A 23602-nucleotide genomic window follows, 5' to 3' on the forward strand; every position below is an offset into this window, starting at 1 on the left:
TAGATACGCACTAAATATGTACATACTATATTATGGTGTAGTATTTTCTATATAATTTTGATGTATGTGGCAACATAAGGACACTAAGAAAAGAAGAAAACAGACATCACTCAGAACAGACTTTTAAGATGAGTGAGCATGTATTTTTTCCTTTGAGCCTTTCTATAAAAATATAAATTAATTACTGTTGTTTGTGAAGAAATATATCAATTTACAAAGATAAAAATGGGTTGTGATTTATAAAAATATAGAACATCCCCATACATGTATATCTTATGAAGATCAACTCAGACGCAACAAACAAAGACTGTGAGTATTTTCTAGTTTACCTTTACGAGTAACGAGTCGTAGTATGGCGATATAATAGCCCCGGCGTAAGTTGAGGCTGAATCCAGACGAATTCCCATACCCTCGCCAGATCTAGAATATACACAACAGAGTTAATGTAGATAGATAGATTTTTTATGTATTAGGTGGCAAACGGCAAGTGCGTTGACGACAGTTTAAAAATTGTTACACTCTTTTTCAGTCTTAAGTCTAATTGGTTCGGAAATACTTTTTTTTACCTAATAATGCAAAAAAAAATAAATAAAAAAAAATGTGCACAATTTTAAAGCGCGGCAGAGTACCTACTAAAAATGGGTCCATGGCAAGCGATGTCTGTCCTTTTTGGGCGTACGGAAGGCTCGTTCCCATTATATATAAAAAAAACATTTTTGCGATGTTATAACAATAATTATTTCATTACGAACGAATTAATATTTACCTAACTGTCATATATTTATAATATAATTCTTTCTTCATCATTCACATCAATTGGCTTCACAGCGTTAATATTAATTAAACGCATACATCAGTTAGCACCATTGTGAAAAGGAAATAAAGACACCAAAACTTAATAAGAAAGGAACAAGAGAAAGAGAAAAAAGAAGAAAGGCAAAAGATTGATTTAAGATGTGGAGCTGGAGGCAAATCTTAAGACACCGTGGACTACGAAACGGACCAATCAGGTATGGACGACCCAACTCGTCAGTGCCGACATCAAATTATCTCCTATTTCGGCCATACAATGCGCAAGCGATGAAAACTTGGAGGTTCCTAGTTGGTAACACAGATGGCAAAATGTAGCCAAACACGTCCTTAAAACAGACAGAAACCGGTGAAAGAGATAGTCCACTGCTTCCTTGCACAGACATGAGCTACCGACCCAAGAGAGAACAGCAAATAAAACTTACCTGAACACCTCAATCCTGCCTGTACTAGGTTGGAAGTTATTCGCCGGGTCCTCAGTGGTCACTCGGCATTGTATCGCGTATCCGTCCGCCCTTATTTTATCCTGTGTGAGACCCATTTCTGGCAACGTCATGCCTTCGGCAACTCGAATTTGAGATTGCACTAGATCGATGCCTGTTACTTCTTCAGTTACTGTGTGTTCTACTTGTAATCTGTAATTAATAATATATTAGATTCATATAGATATTATATTATATAGTAGTTTTGTATGAATTAAACAGCCCCCGAGAAAGACTTGCGAAATGTCAAAGGAAAGATAAATGTCAATGGAAAGGATTAAGGCTAGGTTACAAAATTAGATACTCGGATAAAGAAGAGATGGGAGAAGAAGACAGGCGCGCTCAAAAGCAAGATGGCAAGATCAGCCTGACCTTGGAGCCATACTGGACCAGAGTTGCAGTTGATAAAACTCATTAAAGAGTTGTTTTTATGTAAAATATATATTAATTTAAATATTGAATTAGAATATAATAGTAATTCTAATATACCCAATAACTAACCTTAAAATTTAAATAAAAATATATTATTAAAAGGAGTCCCTTTAGGCAAGGTTCCGAATATACTACAGCTATATAGCTAGACTAATTAATATTGAATTAATAATGTTAATGTTACCTAGCGTTAACTTCAATGAAATAGAAGTTTCCTTTATCGTCCAACAGGAACTCGACAGTTCCCGCATTTTCGTACTTGACGTGACGAGCCAAATGAACCGCACAATCCAGCATTCGTTGACGAGTCTAAAAACAAAATAAAAAAAGTGTTTATTTATTTAAAGTACATTTGCATTCCCATGTGTAAGATTTGGGAAACGTTTGAAGTAATATATACTGTGTCAGGGTTGCCAGCTCTTCCATTACAAAATTAATATAATTACATCTTTTATTTTGTGTATTTTTGTTGTTTTTTTTTTCAACTGTTATCAACACGTCGGTGTTGCCACGAGTGAATGAGTGACTGAATTAGTGAGTGAGTCAGTGAGCGAATTATAATAATTTTTACTAATAATAAAGTGTGCATAGGGTGTGTTGGGTAGACGGTGAGCGGGTAGATATTAAGCAGCAGCTATTTAATTATTTATAGATATACTCTGCGGAAAAATATGGAGGAGGCTTTTACCCTAAAAGGGGCCATTCAAGAACTAGACCACTAAAAAAATAAATATAACATAAATTTATACTAACACAACTATAGTACGGACGCGGAGCACGAAGAATTTCGAATAATAGTAACATTAAGGAATGCAAACTAACTAATAAATATTTTATTTTAATAAAAATTTCCTAATCAGCAAATTTCTTCCATCATACTCAGTATGTATGGAAAGTGGACATGCACTTTCCCTCCAACATAGAGGAAAAATCCTCGAGTAACCACTGGCCGGTTCGAAGACTCCAGTAGTTATATACTGTATGACGACATTACACTGATTGTAGATATCGCTAAATATGTTTTTGAAATAACTCAACATTAATTATGTTTATAGTTTAAAATCTTAATATAATAAAATATTACATATTAAGTTCTTACTTCGGGGTCGAGCCTGGGCGCTGGAGCGATTTCAACAACTTTCTGATGACGTCTCTGTACGGAACAATCGCGCTCATACAAATGTACAACATTGCCTGCTTTGTCACCTGAAAACGGAAATATATTAATTATTAGTTAATAATGAAATACAAAGCAGTTGAGTGAAAACAAATACAGATTTTTAAAATGATGTAATTGTAATGGAATAATAAATAAATTATCTGTAACTAAACGAATAAATGATTATTTTTGGTTTATCCAGAAAGTTAAGTTGTGGCTGCAAAATATGTAAAAACAGGTTTTATTGGATTTAAAGAATAATATGATTGTGTAGTCTGTGGGCTTTTTGACAAATGACAGCACTTGTCAAACTGACACGTGTCATCGTTGAAATCACAGACCATAACTCACCTAATAGCTGAACCTCAATATGTCTTGGTCGCTCGATGAATCTCTCAATGAACATGGAGCCATTTCCAAAAGCGCCAAGCGCTTCAGAAGAGGCTCGCTCGAAGGCAGACGTTACTTCACTCATCTCACGGACTACTCTCATACCGCGACCTCCACCGCCATAGGCCGCCTGAAGTACAGATAATTAACACATATTCTATGGTTTAACCGTTAAAACCGTGTAATGTCTAGGGTTTGCGTTAAACTTGAACGCAAGTCCTAGACATTTCAATAATCCTTACATATAAATTGTATATATGTATTATATAAATTGATGATGGTTGAGATTTATTTGTGTTTAAGATACCCACCTTAAACACAAATAAATCACGGGGACGTTTCTCGGCGACGGAAATACAAGACAATTTTGTGATTATATAATAGATAAAATGGCAACAATTCAAGAGACAGACATCTAAATAAACAGTTGTAGCAATTTTATGTAAATAATGTTAAGCTATTTTTTCAAAATCAATTTCAAAGTTAAATAAATCAAAACCGTTAAGTTGTTATTTGATTTTTCGATAATGACTTATTAAATTACTTTTAATAATAATAACAGTAATGAATACGGTCATTATTATTATTAAAAGTAATTTACCATACCATTCAATATTTGAAATTGAATGACAATCAATATTAAAGTAATCGGGTTTTAAATTTTGCCTTGAATATAACAGGTAGTCCATGTTGTTTGCAGAACTCCAATGCTTCCTCTTTTGTCGTGACCGGTCCATCAGTACCAGGTACGATTGGTACCTCTGAAAATTTGATGTTATATTATACATATATGAGAGTAAGCAAGCACATGGAAATATATTTATACCTACATGTAGGCAACCTATCGTATATTTCACTTAATGAAAAGTTTCTACAAAAACTATAAAAATTTCAATTTTTTTTTATAGAACAGGGGGAAAACGGGCAGGAGGCTCACCTGATGTTAAGTGATACCGCCCCCCATGGACACTCCCAATGCCAGAGGGCTCGCGAGTGCGTTGCCGGCCTTTTCGATATGTATTTACATTCGATTACATTTCAGTCAAATAATGTTCTGTCTCTTTTATTTTCAAAGTTTGAAAGAGACGCATTGCCGCAACATTAATATATCTTTCAAAACTGAACCCAACCAAACCCTCAATTTCCGTCCTCCTACTCCTTAAGAGTAATAGAAGCTTCATAGGTGCCTAAGGTTTGGTCTAACATTTGTTAAAAAAAGTAATTAGCCGGCGTGATGGGTTTCAATCGTAACAAAAAGGATTGGCATATCTGAAACCTCATTATAATTCAAAAATCTCGATCAAGTCAGTCTTATAAAATTAGTTTAGGAGCTACGAGGTCATAGACAGACACATATATAGACGTTAAAGTTAAAACATTTCTCTGTGCTTAGGTTTTTAAAAAATTTTAATACTGCAGTAATATAAAATTTCTTACTGGCTTCAATAGCAGCTATCCTGGCTGCAACCTTGTCTCCCATTTGCTGAACAACTTTGGGTGAAGGACCGATAAATCGGATTCCAGCATTGATGATTGCTTGAGCGAAGTCTGACCTAAATTGTTACAATTATCAGATAAGAGAGGGTACTTTGAAAAAATCCTATGTCTTACTCGAGGATACGAGATCCAAAAAGTCGACGGTGTGTGTCAGGCACAGAAGTTTGATCGCGTACTTGCCTATCAGAAATCACAGAACTCTTACAGAAATCTGAGGTCCAGAACTAAAAGGTTGTAGCGCCATTTTTTATTTATAAAAGCTAGCCAACTTTCAGCACACTGTTACATAGGTAAAAAAAACACAAAATGCAATTTTAAATGTGATGCACTTATAGAGAAACATGACATACACGAAGAGACCATACAAATATTAAATAAAACAAAAAAAAACTAATAAAAAAAATCATAAAAAAAACATTTTCTAACGATTTTTTTTAATGATTTTAGTGTGTGACGTGAGCAACGATGGGTATCATATGACCATATCAGATAGCCAATGGTATATATTATTTTATAATATCCCAAAATAACCAGTGTTAAAATGTATGACAAAATTCGTAATTTGTTAAATCTTACCGTTCAGAAAGCAGTCCATAGCCTGGGTGAATAGCGTCAACGTTGTTTTCCTTCGCCACTCGAATGATTTCAGGAATACTTAAGTACGCTTCCACTGGTGGAAGGCCCTTTCCAACTAAGTACGATTCGTCGGCTTTTTGTCTAAAAAGTTAATAAAATTGTCAACGATAGCATTTAACTAGAACATTTGAAATTATTTGAAGGGTTACTGAAAATTCAAAAGTAATTATAATAGTAATTATAATCTCTTTCATTACTGAAATACTGAAAATTTTTACAACGCTGAAGCAATGGGCGGTTTTATCGCTAACAAGCGATCTCTTCAAACTCTAATAAGGAAAACGATAAGAAATTGTAATTCAAAAAGTGCAAAGCAAAATTAAAAAAATAATTACACAGATAACAATGTAATTATACAATTACAAAACCAAGATCTGAAGTATTACAAAAAGGAAAAATACCTTTTCCAAAATTTTGTAAAAAAAAGTTATTTTGTGGGTTTTGTGTATAGTACTCGCGTAAGTCAAGATAGTTTGAACATGCCGTTGTCTTGCATAGAGGGGGGAATACCCCACGACAGCGTCAGGTACTTTGCGGAAATCCCCGAATTCTACATTGAGCTGAGATAGCAATTATTATTTTTTTGTTTGTACATTGCTACACAACTGGGTACCAGCCCACTGAAGTATTTCCGAATCAAGTCGACTTATTTTCTTTTTTGATTCTAAGTGTCGTTTGAGTTTGTATAACCTTTTAAGTTAAACAATCGTGTTACACGTAAGGATAGAGACACAAGGAGAAGTTGGCTATTTGATACTTCTTCGTTCCTTCCCAATTCAACTTAGTCCTTCAAGAAAGGAACGTACCAATTCTTAAAATGCCACTTGCGAGCCTTCTGGCAATTTATCACTTAACATCTGGTGAACTTCCTGTCTACATATATGACCAAGACAAACAAATGAAAAATACCTGTGCATTTGAAGTTTATCCTGCTCACTGTAGATGGCGACGGAGCGGATACCCAACTCCGTACATGCCCTGAACACACGGATGGCAATTTCACCTCTATTTGCTACCAATACGCTTCTAATTGGCTTGTATTCTACATTTTTCGTGTCCTGAAATAAATTTATTATCGTTTATAAAGCAACCTATACTTACAAATGTGAAGTACTGTGTATATATTAGTGTATGCTAATAATTAATCGGCAAACTGGTTTATTTCTGTTTTACAGCTTGTTCTTGGACATAGGCCTCCTCTAAGAGCTTCTACTCTTTTCTGTGTCTAGCTTAACGAAGCCTCATACGGCCAGCTGCTCTTTTTATATAATCTTCCATTTGTGTTTCTCGTTTTCTTTTATAATGGCGAGGAAGCCATTCCTCGACCAAGTAAGAACACTTAAATTATAATAATATTAAAATGTATGTTATATATTGAAGTTAAGTACATCATACATAATGCTATATTTACAGTATATATTACAAGCGATCTTTTCTAAAATATATTTCAATTATTTTAATCGCGTAAAAATAAATAATAATACAACATGCGAGTCAATGACCCAGCCATGAATTTTTAAACAGCATTTTAAAGGCAACTAATTCAAGGTCTTACCAAAGAAGCAGAAATCTATTACGGTACTTACAACCGTTCGTTTATTCCTTACAATATTTATAATATCTACATTATTATAAAAATAAATAGTCTATAAACGAACTAAGCCTCAAACGAGGCTTAGTTCGTTTATAGACTATTTATTCTCTCACTCTCTAGGCACAATGCATTGTTAAACAAAAACAAATATACACTTTAATATTGCCCATATGAGCAATGTTGGCCTAGTGGCTTCAGCGTGCCATGACTCTCATCCCTAAAGTCGTAGGTTCCAGCCCCGACTGTGCACCAATGGACTCTTTTTCTTTGTGCGCATTTAACATTCTCTCGAACGGTGAAGGGAAACATCGTGAGGAAACCGGCTTGGCTTAGACCCAAAAAGTCAATGGCGCGTGTCAGGCATATTAGGCTGATCATCTACTTGCCTATTAGATTAACAAACGAAGATGAACCAGATACGAAATTCTGAGGACCAGACCTAAATGGTTTTTAGGACCACTCATTTATTTTCATTTTAATATAGGCATAATTGAATAACAGCACATAGAACCAGATGGGTATATGTCGACTAAGATTAATATGATCAATAAATTTAAATAATCAGGAGCAATTAAATATATAACCGCGAATCGGAGTAAGCAGCTACTAACGCCGATAAAGGAGCACTGTTCTCTTTTCATCACAGTATAAACAAAGAATGTGAAATGTTTTGCTATGACGTTAAGTTAGTACATGTAAACTCATATAGCCAAAATGCTCGCAACTTGATAAGGTCTTTCTTGAAGGACCCTAAGTCGTTTCAGAAATATTTCAGGGGCCAGCTGCTTCCACATATTCGTGGGACTGAAAACTGCCTTAAAAAACGCTCAGTTATTGAACGAGGAGGTCGAGGTGGTACGGGTATTTGTAATCTGCATGATGAAACTCAGCTACAATGCACTCTGCATTTTAACTCCACAATTAGAGGATAGAGCCGTTCAAGTATTACATTCAAGTAGTACTCTTGTCAGCATACGTAAGCGAAGCTCTCATATAAACAAATATATAAAGAAGTATATAAAAAGTATATAAACGTATAAATTATTGGAATCTTCGAATATCGTTTTCAAGCATAGACATTATGTGGGTTATAAATATGTGTAAAAAGTAAATAATTACTATTGACGTAATCACCAAATAATAAAAACAAAGACCCTCCCCCCTCGCCCCTATAATGCTTACGTAACACTTGAACGACCCCAAAGAAACGAATGCGTATACATATATATTATATATTAAAATTATACTCACTGAAGTTGCAGTCCGATGCTTAGAAGAACTCCACGCTTGGAACTGTGAGGCCGAAGCTCTTAGAGCGAATCTTGCTTTAAGAATCTGCATTTTGCTTAACTAGGTACAGGCTTAAGTATATATTTCTTATTTAATATTATACTAAAACTATTTCATTTTTAAAAATATCTAATTGACTAGAATATCGTTTCGTAGTGGCTCGTTCGACTTTCTGAAACAAGGAAATTGAAATATCATAAAATAAATATATTTTTAATAAATAGGTATACCTAATTTAAATAATATTCTGACTTTTATAACTAATAAGCTTTTATTGATACCCAGTATAATTCTTATTTATTTAGTGTATACATATGAAACAGAAAAGAAGTTTGTGTGGTGGAAACACAAACACACAGTTAAATTTTAAAGTCTTATATAACACTTGTTTAAGTTACATAACCTAACTTAATCTAATACATCTGATGTGCCGGTTTTGGTGATCAGCGTGTTCTATGATAAATAGGCACATATTATTAATGTATCTGGAACGAAATCACGGAATCACCGAATATAATCACAGAAGATATACAGAAATTTGAGGCACAGACTTATTGGTCATATATTTCTGAGTTTTTGTTTTCTTCTAAGTTGTAAATCTTTTCCAAGAAATAATTCTTTATATCCTAAAAATTACTCATAACATATAAGTATTTCGAGTCACTTCAAGTTAACGAACAATCGGTGTCACAAGAATAATTTTGTTTTAGTGGCTTAAACCTGCGGCTTTTAAACCTGACATCGAGCATTACAATGATGGCTGTAAAAAAAATTGATTTTTCCTTCCAATCTTTAATTACTTATTAGTCTCAAGTTCGGCTAGATTGTAATTTTTGTGTGTGGGTATATCAAAAAAAAACCCTATCAATATTGTTTTCTGTGCAAACAAAACCTGTAAGGAAACTATTGTTATGCAAAACAAATCACTTCTTAATCCAATAAGAGTTAATATGGACTTTGGAACCAAACAATTATAGATAACATAATCTTGTTCTCGTGTATCGGAAATAGATTTATAACGACTGAGTTAAATTATAGATTTTTATCAGATTAAATTCGAGTTTTTTTTAGTTTTTACGCCTTGTCATTAACAGGTTACCCTCTATGACGATAACATGACTGGCGATTGCGTATACCGTAATAGATCCAGGGTCCAATACCGATGGAGTCGCTTCGTTTTGATAAGCACTATACAATGATCTCATTTGCCTATAAAAATAGATACATATTACTATATCTAATCTTCCGAACAACAGCACCATAGTGAATATTTCTATGTGCTCATTATTGCCAGAATATGTATGAAAGATATGCATATATAATAGCACGGAATGAGAAGTAAAATGAAAGACAAAACTATTTTATTAGATTAATTCTGTTTTTTTTATTTTTTTTTACTCTACTCCCCTGCCATCAAATACATGTCACTGCTTCCAATACACTATTTCACAAAAGACGTGTTACGCGTCGGGAAATACGCCCGGCTATTCAGATTTGGATTAATTCTGATTGGTCCCTAGCATTGGTCAAAATCATACGTCATCTTACGTCCGTTTGGCTAATCACAAACAAACCCAACGTACTGCCTCGTTACATACCTGTCTTGAGTCCTGTGACAAAATTTTAGATATTTAATTCATTGTTGAAAATAAGGTGCAGACTCGAATCTACGTTTTTTGCTCATTATATATAAATAAATAGTAATTTAACAGCTGGAATATTTAAAGATAAGCATATCTTTTGTCTATGAATGATAATGCGCGTAAAATAAAAACAAAGTACGACGCAATTTGCGTTTTATTGAGCTTGTTAGTGAAACTGAATAGTTTGAATGCAATACGATTTATTCTTGTCAATTACCATAAATTACAGACACGTCGTAATTTGCTTGATGCTTTATTGTATGTTGCTGGATGTTCTTTGAGGTATTTCTTTAAGTCGTTTAGAAAAGTGTTCCCAACCAGGGGCCCACGCCCCACAGGAGGGAAATTCGATTAAGGGGGCTATCGACCATTCATTAAAATAATTTGGAATTTTAATTTCGGTTTTTCATTATGTTTTAAATTAAACTTACACTGTTTTTTAAACTTACTGTGTTTCGTTAACTATTTCTTTGTAATTACTTTCTAGATCCTATCATTTAAGTTTCTAAATAACAATGCATATTTTTATAATGTTATGTGGGGCATAAGAATCTTAGAAAGGCGGGGCATGGCACATATAGGCTAGAAACTGGTTTAGAAGAAAACAACGTAATAATATAAACGTAACGGTATGGATTGAAATTTGAAATTTAACCTTTACCCCTTAACAACCAAATCGAATACAATATTGATAGTAGCTTATTGGTAATGGCTCAAGGCGTACTAAAACGTATTTTAGAAGTAAATCTGTGGTACACAATATGTCTTTGAATAATAATTTTAGTGGGCTTTTGCTTTCAAAAATTATTTGACATAGTGCCAAACGATATTCAAAATCATGTTTATGTAAATCTAATCTTATAGTGTATGTAATTGTGGTTTTATCTGATCGGTTGGTTATGCAATGTGGCTATTTGTACTACTTCACAATGTACCATAAAAACTGCGGTTTTTGTAGTTATATTGTTACAGTTATAACCCGTTAAAATGCAATTCATATCACTTAAGAAGTTTATACGTCAGTAAGTTTTCAGGGTTGCAGTTTTCCTCACTCTTTTCTTTCGAATTAGTTCGGTAATATATCAGTTGACAGCTGGATTCACAAAATCGTGGTGCGCGCCAGTAAAATCCCTTAGTTGTGGAATTACGGACGTCCAGGTGATACGGGTGGAATATCGTATCCTGCCTTGACATCTGATGAAACTCACCTGCCGGTATTCATCTTGCTAACTACTAGTTTATAACACAAAAAGAGTTTACAAACAGTATCCTTATCGTTATACAAATGTGTGAAGGTATTTTCGTATAGAGTGACATCAAGTCATAATAGGCGAAATTTCCTCGCGAAATTTTCCTGAAATCGGTCAATTTCAGGAAAATTTCTCGAGATGGAAACAGTTGCAGAATTTTGATTACGGGAAGCCCCTTGGTCAATTCTCATCTCTTTACCATCAAACGGTGGTTATACACTGTATGGTTTCATTAAGTCATTTGGAAAACGTTAAGTCTAATCAATTGTTATTTTCATTAATCAATTTAATAAAGACATAATAATAAACGTCTCAAAACTGGTTTCTTATGGCAATAAAACGACTCTTCACCTCTTATTCAATTTACATATTTAACATCACGTGTTGCGAGTAGAATAATATCCAGCTTCAATCATAACACACCTACAAATTTGATTCAGTATATCTGAAACTGAAGAAAATAGGGCTTTCCACATTTCTTCTATTAAGTCCGTAACAACATTCTAGTATTTTTTTATGCCAGTGCTACACACTTAATTAAAAATTTTCTTAAAAATTTTTCACTAACATTTTTATACATCCGACTAATCAATTTCAAAGTTCATCAAATTTGTTGTTTTTAAGACAGCCCCCGTATCTCTACGACAAGGTAAGGTAATATTTATTTTGTTTAATTATATAGGTCTTACCCGTTGAAAAGTTTGGTCTGTCAGATATATTATGTACATTATACTACGAACTGAGGCGAGAAACAAATCTTTATTAATAAAAAGGTTTTAATACGAGAAAAACTTAAAAATATACAAAAAACTGTACTACATAGTTTTTTACTATGAGGTAGCATAAGCAATATACTCCATATGCTGGTATGTAGCTACTAAAAAGGTAGGCTAAATAAAAATTAGACGAAACAAAGTTCGCTGGGGCACATAGTTAAAGATAATAAAACTTCTGCAATGATGTGATGTAAGCAATCAACTTTTTATTTTTATTATCATTGCATTATGAAACTTATTACACCCATTTATTTAGATTGCGTAAAATCAGAATCTTTGCTGTCCGAAATTTGTCTACAATATTTCCTCATGAATTGCCGGAGCGTATAGGTCATTGAACTAGATATAAACAATTTATTTTAAATTTTTCTTTAGTGATACAATTCATCACGAATTAGCGGTTACGTGTGCGATTCTAGACTCTGCACGATTGAACTTACGAGTTTCAATCTAGATGCGCAATTAACACCTGGTTGCATGGTGAAGTCAAGTCATCGTGAAGTAGATCGCAGTATACTTAAAATTAAATTAATCTAGTTCCCATATTACGGTTACGAGATTTCATGCTTTATTCTGTTAAAGTACGATCTATAAAATTAAAAAAAATATTTCAGCATATAAATTTTATATAAAATTACATTATGTTAACCGTAAATACGAGTTTAGACCATATCCAATAGTAAATATCAAGAAGAAATCATGAACGTGTATTAATTTTGTCAATTACTAAGAACCTTATTTCATTTTGATTGATTGATATAAAAATATCTTATTTTGACCTAATGAAAATGTTAGGTATACTTTAATTAGAAGAGTAAAATAGAGTACATATTTTTTTAAGGTAGAGAAATCGAAAGTACTTAATGTAAATTCAAAGAATTGTTTAAAGAAATTTCTGTTTATATCCGTTAGTTTTATCAATCAAGTAACTGTTTGATGTACAAAATAAGTTTAATTTAATTAATCAAGGGACAAAAAGTAGTGATATATTTATGAACTTAACACTTAAACTCTTAAACAATTACAACATATCTACTAAATGATTAGATAAATGTAGTATTGACTGATAACATTCTGCTTACTCATAAACAAACATAAGGAGCTGACTGGAAATATACATTTTACATTAAAACCCAAAGTTATGGATACTTTTACTACAATTATCGCAGAAATATAATACGAAAGGCATATACATTTAAAAACATCAGTTGGAACTCACAATGATCGTAATTTTTTAAATACACAAACGGGTGATAATAACATTAGTACACGATTTGTATGTGTATATGAAACGTCGAATCTAGTTTATTGCCGTTCTATGCAGATCAACATTTTAGGGGCCAAAGGTCGTTTGTGTATTTTTTACGTTATGGACGTCAATAATCCGTAGTGATTCCAACTTGGGGGGTTTCCTCACCAAATTTAGGTGGATTCCAGAAAATTTATTTTTAAGGTTACTTTATAAAAGATTATTCTATATTATATTGATCCTAGAACCCAACAAACTAAACGTGGCCGTAACTGAAATATCATACAATTATAAAATTACTCCAATATCGAAATTTTATACTAGTATGTAGTACTTAGTCGAATGTATTTTTGATGCATACTTGAAATGACCTCTTAAACCGTGTGTACAACAAAAACATAAGGGATTTTTAATCTATATTCAGTAGGAGTTAGCATCACTGAAACAGTATTGAAAAAGTACTTGATATAAAGTTATATTTCAGCTTCACAAGATTCGCGATTGGTAATTTGTATAACAATAGTGGAATATATTTTTACGGTAATTAATAAACTACGATTGTATAAGAGGTTGCAAGTTTTTCTCCATAACACTCGAAATCCACGCAGGCCACAGAAAACCTAGTTTACAAATTACATTAAAAGAAATTTTCAAATGCTATGCGCGTACTCATAAAAATCTAAAAAGCGTCTGCATGAGTACTATTCTTTTAAATTAAGTCATTAAATAAAGTAATTAAAAACAGTGACGCCAGTCTCCTATAGTCTAATAACGTTAAAATAATTTATTCTATGCAAACAATAACGTAGGTATGTCTTGAATAGAATTCTATATTTATCCTTCCCTATTTGTTTACGAAGACAATACACATAGAAATTCAATACCAAATTTGTAATTATCCTCTAAAATAGAGTTGATATAATACAAAGTTAAAACCAATGCAACTAAAAGGGCGTTAGAGATAGAGGTCACACGATATTCTAGTTTTATTTAGTTCAAGATTAACTTAATCAAGGTGCCCTTGATATCAGTCAAATATAATTATTTTACCAATAATTGCTTAATCGTTAGATTGTATTTTATTTCGGAAAACGCTCCGTTCTGAACGTGACTTCAAATAGACCAAAATCTTAGATATTCATAATTATATAAATGTTAGTCAGATAGAAAATATTTAACTTATGCCAAAATTAGGGAATTATTCATAAAAGTAAATTTTACGAATTAGAAAAAAGATAATAATACAATTTCAGAGCAATTATTATAAATATTTAGCTTTAATTCAACTTACAGAAGATATCAAATTGATCCACTCATTGTATAAACTATTATCAAACCCATAAATAATATGGCGTTATATATTCTTAGCTTATCATAGTAAAGTAAAACCCCAACAAGATATTGACAAGAAAATGCAGTTGAACTCAGAAAATAAGAAATGAGAGTTAAAATTATATTCACACTGCATCCAATTAATGGCGTTATTCATTACATATGAATAAACAGTGTTGATAAAAGCAAGATCAGTTTGACTTCTGAACAAAGGTCATAGAAACATATTTTTTTTATTTACCTTTGAAATTACACACACAACTGCACACAACCACTACCAACGAGAAACTGACGTAAATTAGTGTTCAGAGCTTGTCATAATGACCTCTAAGTAAGCTTATCAACAACTTACGCTCTGTTGTTACTTGTTTCACAATAAGAATTATCAATGAAAACTTTATTAATATTTTGTTTAAATACATAATATGATTTGTAAAAATGCCTGTCAACCTATAGGATCAAATAAGAACTTTATAACAAGTACTAATTATAACAACTACTACAATTTGGTAGAAATGATTTGCAGTAACTAACTTTTGTTGTATGTCCAAATATATAATCTAAAACTTTAAAAAAAATAGAAAATAAAGTTTTTACCATTAAATTTGTAGTTTAGGTTGGAGATGCCTGTAACCAATATAGGAAATTGTTTTGTGTAAAGAACCCGTACAGTCAAATATTGGCATGAATAAGGGTATTCTAAGGCGGGGTCACTGTTTGTATAAAGACAATGTTTGTATGAATCAGAAACTATTCCATGATTGATTTGTAAAATAGATCTGAATTATTCATCTTTTAAAAATCACATTACTATTACAAATATTGTTTCATTTTGTAGCAAATTTTAATATCATTAACATCTGTATGTAATTTTAAACTAATCTACGAGACTCAAGTTTTAAGTTAAAGAGGAACCCATGTAACTAAATAATACATAATATGTAATCAATGTACATTTATCGATATGATATCTCAGTCACATAATAACCACAAATATAACACATCACACAATTTTTACAATTCTAAGTTTTAAATAATAAAGTTTGAATATTTTAACTTAGGACAATGCATTAAGTATATACTAGCATGTAGAAGATTCTGATAAGAATCATAGAAAGCGAAGGTAAAATTGTTTAAGAATAAGAAATAAATTAATAAAAGCAAATTCAAAACTGAAAGTAGCACTAAATATTAGATTCATATAACGACATTAAGTACTGTGTAGTTATACTTAAAATAATAACATTGTAATTTGTTACTAATTCAAGGTGATTAAAATAATATAGCACACTTACGTAATATTTTCAATCCTAAATATCAATAAATATGGCATATATTTACTTGGGATCTTTTTTAACAACATTACCATACATTATTTATTAACAGTAGATAATAAAGACGACAACGCATTTTTAATTTTATTTTCAGTAAGCTAATGATTTTATTTAAAACAACATTACAATACAATAACTTAACCTACGAATACTTACCAAAATTAATTATTTTGGTTCTTAATAAAACTTGTTTGCGATTTTTCTAACGTAGGTAAGTGAAGAAACAAAACAAATACGTTTGAAATTAGGCAAAAAGTTAACTTCAAAGTTCAAGCTGTCTTCAACACAAGAAAAACTAAAAAAATGTCAACCACAGATAATAAAACACAATATACCTAAAAATGGCACTGCCATTTATATTTTAGTAGTACTATATAGTACATACCTATATATTTAGATTTACTATCCGCATATTAAGTATACGAAAAAATCTTAAATTACATGTAAATTTGTAATGTTGGCATAAAATAGATATATAACATGCAGATATATTTGCAGTGATACATTGTAACGATTCTTAGCAATAATATTTATTTTACTTGGAACTTTTATTGCCTTTTTGATTCAGTATTCACTATCACCATCATAAAGTATGGTTGAATTTCTTATGTTTCAATACATTCCTTTTCATCACATCTGCGAGGAACTTAATTCATAAAACTAAACTATGTAAAACTTTTTTTTCTCTTTTGAACTCTTCGTGTGTGTTTTATTAACCACAACTCATAGGTGATCCGTAATCCGTATTAATTGTTTAATAGTGAATACTTAATAGTTATTCTGTGCACACACAACAGCAACAATATTATTATCATCACTATAAAATATGTAACCAGCGATGTTGTGATACAATATTTTATCATAAGATAAACTATACCATTAATTGATATCTAATACTCGTTCTTAACAGTTATTATAAAATTTTGTTTTAAAACAAACAATTAGTTTTAAAGTTATAACCTTAAACCCATTTAATTTATATAGGTTCTGAATAAATGTTAATGAATTACTCTTGAGGAGTATACCTATTTTCTTCAATGGAAAACAATTTGATAACACCAAATAATTACGTTGATTGCTGTCGGACTTGCTTAAAAAGAAATTCTGACAACATGTTGGATATATTTGATGAACAGGATTTGGTCAATATATTGACCTTGTGCACTTCAATACAGGTAAAGTGTATTGCTTGGTGATATTATAAAGTAGTTTTTAGTAATAATATTAGTATTTTTTGTTTTTAGTTTATAAATTAACTGTTATAATTCTCTTGGTAAAATAGAATTTATTTTCCAGGTCCAAAAAGTAGATTTATTACCCAAGAAAATATGCGAGTCTTGCTATGAGTGTCTAGTAACGTTTTATAAATTCAAGAAGCTTGCCGAAGATATAGATCATCAGTTCAAAATTATTGCTCTTAATAAACAATTAAGTGTACAAGTAAGACCAGACTCAAACCTTAAAGAAGTATTTCTAAATAGTGCTGCTGAAAATATAAATATTTGCATAGACACACCTCTATTAAAATGTGATGTTTGTAATAAAGAATTTAAGAGCAAACCTGAATTAGAACATCATGTAAAGGAGCATTCACCATTAAACTGCAATATCAATAAGACAAAGTTGTATAATAATCCAATCAGACAACGGATCAACCAAAATCTACTATGTAATGTATGTAACATTTCATTTAAAACTATAAACTCACTATCAGCACATAAACGTAAACATACTGAGAGAGGGCGCATATTGTCTTGTTTCAAATGTGGTAAAGTTTTTAAAAAAGTAAGCCATTTAAAACGTCATGAACAAATACATAATGACAACCACCCGTATAAGTGTTTTCTGTGCTCCAAAACATTTCCCTTAGAAAGTCGCTATATGGAACATATAAATGAACATAATGGAATTAAAACTCACACATGTGCGTTATGTGCGAAGGCATTTGCACATTTGTCAACATTAAGAACTCATTTAAATAACCATATGAAGAAGACACTGAATCTATGCCCAACATGTGGAAAGACCTTTGTTAGTAGAACTAATTTGAGCCAGCATATGAAACGGCATAATGGGTTAAAGACTTTTGTATGTACCTTGTGTGCTAAGCAGTTTGTTACTAATGGTATGTATTATTAATGCGTTGGTACAATATAATTTTGAATGTGAAGACAATACAATATTAATGTATTTTGAATAAAGCTTTGCTTAACTTATTAGTCTGTGTTGATCATTTTGAAAATATTTTTTTGGTTTTATGTGGTTCAAACCAAAATATCAATCCACTCAAGCATTTAACCATTTTGTTTTTAAAACCATAGATGTGTTTGTGTGTTGCTACTCAAAAAGATATTGATATTTCTTCTGTCTCTTATTCACTTGTCGTAGATGTATGAGCCTTTGCTCTACTGTGGTATTAACAAGCTTGTAAAAAAACATATTATTGTTACTTTCAGGAGAACTAAAATCCCACCTCAAAACACATTCAGGAGAACCCGAGTGTGCTTGTGATCAATGTGGAGTCACATTTACAAAGAGGAGTTCATTAAACAAACATAAACTCCGACATCTTGGTATTAGACCCTATAAGTGTGAAACCTGTCCAAAGAAGTAAGTTTAAATCTATTTCTTATTGATGATAAAGATTCTTGTTGTGGTTGGACACAATTTTTTTAAACCAATGTTTTCTGTTCCTGATGTCTTCTGGGGCCAAAATGTACCTTTTTCTGCAAGCATTTTAAAAACAGAGTGTACTTTTTTAAAAGCCGGCAATGCATCTTACACAATTCTTATTATATAGTTGCTGCTTATTGCTGTTCATTAAGCTCAATTGCCCTTTGTCTTATTAACAGATCCCTCATACTGCCTTTGCTCATGATAGTTGAGTATGGCTATGTTTAGGTCAATAACAACCAAAAGAGTAATTTGTTATGTTAACAACAGTGTTACGTCATAATACAGTATAGTTCGATATTAATCATATATACTACATTAAATATATATTAATTAATATGAAATAAGTTGAAGTTATTATTATTATAAATGTATACAGTAATACCCCGGACTTACGCGATAGGTGGTGGGACTGAGCGCTATCCGCGTAAGTCGAATTCGCGTAAGTCGGGGTACAAATTTGCATATAAAGACATACAAAGTATGTTTAATTGGGACTGGAGACTAAATAAAACAATAATTTAGGAAATAATTAGTATCTCATTCTAGATAATATGACAAACTATATTAATAGAGTGTATAAACGCAATCCGAAGTTAGTTTGATGTAGAAGGTTTCATAAATTGTAATTACAAAGTCGTTTTCTTCTCCCGTATATCTCCTCGTAGCATCCTAGTAATTTTTTAATTCCATGTTTTGTAACAAAAATGCGCTCTTCATTGGAGTCTATGCTTTCCAAAATTGTTAACCCTTTTTCAATCGAACTGAGGGCTTTTGTCAAGTTTCCAACTGTCATTTGATCTTCCAATTGATTCTCTTCAATCCAAAGAATCATGATTATCAATTTCTTCCTCTTGTTCACGCATTGATATGAGCTCATCATTTGTGACCTCCTCATTGTGTGAATCCACAAGCTCTTGAACATCATCACTATCCTACACAGTTTACTTCACTACACGTCTGTGCCTGTTGTAAAATGAACGAATAAAAATGCGGGCGGGGGGAGTCAGAAACAAACGCCGCCGCTTGACTTTAACTGCGCGGCGTTCAAAAAAAAATGAATAGACGAGAAAATCGCGTAACTCCGAATTCGCGTAAGTCGAGGTAGCGTAAGTCGGGGTATTACTGTACTATGTAATATTATGTTATCCATACATTAGTTTGCATAATGTGCATTAATTAATTATTAGCATGTAATGGCTGTAATGTATAAAAACAGTATTGTCCATGTCCGTGATTTAATGGTTACCGCATATGATTAATTCTCGGCGAAAAAAAGGTTTAAACTAAACCTTACTACTTATGGCCATCATCTTCATACTGCGTTTAAGCGTCTTATATGTACAGCCTGGTTTACACTTTTCCATGTAAACAAAATTTATAAGTAAAATTTTAATAATAATTACAGGTTTACAAGTAAAGGAGGTCTTAAGCGACACCACCGAATACATACAGGCGAAAAACCATACAGATGTGAAATTTGTAATAAAGCATATACACAGAGCAATGATCTCGTGAAACATACGAGAGGGCATCTTGGAGAGAAATTGTATAAGTAAGTTTTGTTTAAACACGAAAAACAAATCTAATAGCTATTTATACTTTTTTTTGTATGGAAAATTATTATAGAAAGCGGTTCATACACATATTTGATATGTATGAATAATGATTTGGAAATATGTAATAATCGCTCGTCGTTTAAATAGAATACATAATACTGACATCGCGTGGAAAGTCACTGTCAACCTATCAATGTCCAATATTGACGTATCCTATAAACTATCGCCGCGATAAAGCTTTGTTTACTTGAAATTGGCATAAAGTTATAACTTTTGCCATAAAATTAAAAAGAAAAGTTTTATTTTAAATTTAATTCTTTTATAACAATTGTCTATGGCTAAAAATGTAAACTAACATATAATAAGCCTATGGTCAATGAGCACTTGAATATGTAAACTGTTTGATTATTATTAGATCAGATGAATACATTATATTTACATTTGTTTACTATTTTGTTATCTGTTTTTATACTATTTTGTTACATATTAACGATAAAAGATTGTAATGAATTTTAATTGTACATCGATATTTAAAAATTAATGTAACTAATTTTCTGTTATACATGTTATACATCTATGAAACCATAGAGTTTGTTAACAGTCTGTAAAACATTGTCTGTCAAACAACAACAAAGGTCTCTGAATATTAAACATTGGTGTTGTTATTCAATTAGCAAGGTATGTTTGCTATAGCTATATTATGGAAGAGTTAGTTATATTACGAAGTGAACAAAATATACATACAAAAATTTGGTGTTATATCCCTTTTCGACGTGATTTAGCATGAAAAATATTCAGAGGAGTTATTTGCGACCTGCAGCTGATATTAATTTTCGTCGAACGTCGAAGTAGTGTACGAAATTCCTGTATCATCTCGTTCCACAACTGAGCTTTATTTACGGAACCAGCTTTTCACCGTAGTATTTCGAACCTATTCGACTTCCTTCAAAAGCGTACCGATTCTTAAAAGGCCGGCAACGCTTTCGCGAGAACTTTGCCATTGAATGGCGACGGTATCACTTAACAAATGAGCCGTATCTTTGTTCTACAAAAAATATTTATAATTTCTTTTTCAGATGTTCGCACTGTCCAGAAATCTTTCGCCTACAAACAGAGCTACGGCGCCACACATCTCAACATTTTAATCAGATTGAATCAAGCTATTTATACAAAGACATGGGAGAACGTTTAATAAATCAAATAAATAAAAATGTAGATAAAAGTATAGAAAGTTGAAATATAAAAAATATCAAAACATATTGTACGAATTACTTTAAAATATTATGTTTAATAAATTTTATTTGTCAAAATTTGTTTGTTTCATTTCTATAAGATATATATTAAATTATTCTTGACACAGATAAAAGACAAAATAGCATTGGTTTATGTTCCAATAAACGCAATAGGAAGGCAGTTTAGAAGGTTGATAGACCAGACGAAGGAAACAGTGGTTAAAATCACTTTTACTTTCGTATGTAATAAAACCAAACATGAATGATGTTGGTAAAGTAAGGACGCGTAAAATAGCAAAATCTTTTGTACAACACGAGGTTCATAGTAAAATATAACAAATAAGCTTAAGTCCCGAAACCCCATAATTTAGTATTTCTAAGTCTTTCGTCTGTGTTAAACCGAATCTCCAGGTATAAACTATGTGCGTACACCACTAAACCTATATTCTCGTATATCTGTAGACTTTTGAAGAAACAAGCGTGTCCATACTATGAGGTAATAAATCGTCTTTCGATACTTTGTTACCAACTGAGTTGTAAATGTGATCCAGAAAGATTTGAAAAACTAATTGTGGCTGGCAGACGAGACGAGACCTGGACGCCGATCCCCTGCTTGCTGGACCGATCTAGTAAAGGCCCTTACAGGTCTTACCCAGTGGCAGATTTCTGATTTACCAGCGCTTAGGCTGGAGCCGAGGGTGGCAGATTTTTGGGGCGGCAAATTTGGGAACCGGATTTATACACTCGGTGTAGCACACATCAATATTAGTTGGTTTTGAATGGTTTGTGCTCAATAATCAGATACTAACATTTTTTTGCGTGCAATTTCATCGAAATTGTTGGATTGTAAATAAATCTATAACATGACAATTGTAAAGACAAAAGCGGCAAAATCCTTGAAAATATGTAAATCCGCCACTGGTCTTACCATTATCGAGGCCCAGAAGCTAGCCGAAGACGTGCGGCGCAACTAGGACCTACAGAAATAAAGGAAAGTTTAATAAATGTGCTCACATTAGTTAGACAAAATGGAAATTACTAAAAATGAACCACATTGAATTACATTCTACAAAACCAAACGACAAGAGTACTCTTATTTCAAACTTTTTCTAACGAAAGCGTGTACGTATTAAAAATAATTTGTCACGAAAGTAAAAAGTCTAAATGGACATGCAATCTTTGGTCTTTTTGCTACCAATTTTATTAACCTTTCTAATGTTATGTAACTGCTTTGTATTGTATGAACTGTTTTGGCGCTTAGTAATTTATTCTGAATTTTTTGGTAGAAAATTGACCTACAAATTTTAAGCTTCTATTGTCTTTATGCACTATATTATCACATCTGTGGTACACTACCCAGTTATTGTGTTTCTCTCGTGACACTACAAAATGACAATACACATTAAAGAATTTATATTAACTTTAAAATAATTAAAAACCTTCGTGGTTAGTTTTATATGAGATTAGAGTTGTACGATATTAATCTGAATATTAAAAAAAATCCCTCAACAAAAACCTGTCAATGAGTTATGTACTTGATGCTAGAGTGGGTTGGATGCTCTATTCTCAAATACAGGTTCACTCCTAGTTCAGCGTCAGATAAACTTGTTTATATAACTTGGAATTAGATATATCTAAGCTTTTCCTGTGAAACAAACTTGAAATAAATGATTATTATTATTAATTCCTTCTCGTTTTAAAGTAAAATTATACAAAACCAACCATATATTTATATACTTATTAATATTTTCCATTTATTTGTATTTTGAGTATAATTATTGAGTTTAAAATAAATACTTAAGTACAGTAATTTGTTATTAGATCGTTTTTTATACAAAAGTTGTGTAATAGGCGTATGTGTTCTCATGGATTTAGAACTAAAAACACAACTTTATAACTCAAATTGAGATTATTAAACAATTATCACCCAAATAGTTTGATGTTTTAAACTAAGAAAAATATTTTCTAGACCGATCTAAATATTATCCTTCTTCAATCGCTTTCTCGGTTCAAGGGAAAACTTTGAACTTGTGTGAAAGAACGCCACGAGTTTTAAAGTATTACAAAACATTGTTTTATTTGGCAATGCGATGAAAATCTTTTACGATATAATTTTTGTTGGGCTGTGTACCAGTCAATCCTGTTGCAGGTTCGAATCCTACTGGATTTATTATTCTATAAGCGCAATAATAACTGCTGCAAAGTATTGAAATCAAAAGTATTGTTGTCTATTTAATTCTGGCTGAGGCTTAAAGTTATTATAT

General features: G+C 31.8%; 2 protein-coding genes across 4 annotated transcripts in view; one reads left to right on the top strand and one right to left on the bottom strand.

Annotated features, from left to right (window-relative positions):
- Window positions 1-16173, bottom strand: part of LOC110992956 (pyruvate carboxylase, mitochondrial) — a 28981-nt gene extending 12808 nt beyond the window's left edge. For 2 of the 3 annotated variants that reach the window (XM_022258981.2, XM_022258979.2), the window contains exons 1-11: window positions 14782-14840; window positions 8252-8462; window positions 6316-6464; window positions 5347-5487; window positions 4711-4826; window positions 3940-4034; window positions 3235-3403; window positions 2824-2930; window positions 1909-2033; window positions 1236-1445; window positions 330-420 (exon numbers count right to left, since the gene is read on the bottom strand). In XM_022258981.2, coding sequence (XP_022114673.2) covers window positions 330-420; window positions 1236-1445; window positions 1909-2033; window positions 2824-2930; window positions 3235-3403; window positions 3940-4034; window positions 4711-4826; window positions 5347-5487; window positions 6316-6464; window positions 8252-8341 — 1293 coding nt within the window. In that variant the 5' untranslated portion in view covers window positions 8342-8462; window positions 14782-14840. Of the gene's footprint in view, window positions 1-329; window positions 421-1235; window positions 1446-1908; window positions 2034-2823; window positions 2931-3234; window positions 3404-3939; window positions 4035-4710; window positions 4827-5346; window positions 5488-6315; window positions 6465-8251; window positions 8463-14781; window positions 14841-16030 lie in introns of those variants that run through there. The other variant, XM_022258980.2, reaches the window with a different exon arrangement.
- A 182-nt stretch (window positions 16174-16355) lies between these two features.
- LOC110992980 (zinc finger protein OZF) lies at window positions 16356-21378 on the top strand. Its single transcript, XM_045628709.1, has 5 exons — window positions 16356-17049; window positions 17171-17999; window positions 18331-18484; window positions 19956-20102; window positions 21183-21378. Exons 1-5 carry the CDS (start codon window positions 16912-16914, stop codon window positions 21340-21342), a joined length of 1428 nt encoding a protein of 475 aa, XP_045484665.1. The 5' UTR covers window positions 16356-16911; the 3' UTR covers window positions 21343-21378.
- The last annotated feature ends 2224 nt before the right edge of the window (window positions 21379-23602 follow it).

Source organism: Pieris rapae, chromosome 6 (genome assembly GCF_905147795.1).
Source record: "Pieris rapae chromosome 6, ilPieRapa1.1, whole genome shotgun sequence".
In the NCBI taxonomy this organism is placed as follows: domain Eukaryota; kingdom Metazoa; phylum Arthropoda; class Insecta; order Lepidoptera; family Pieridae; genus Pieris; species Pieris rapae.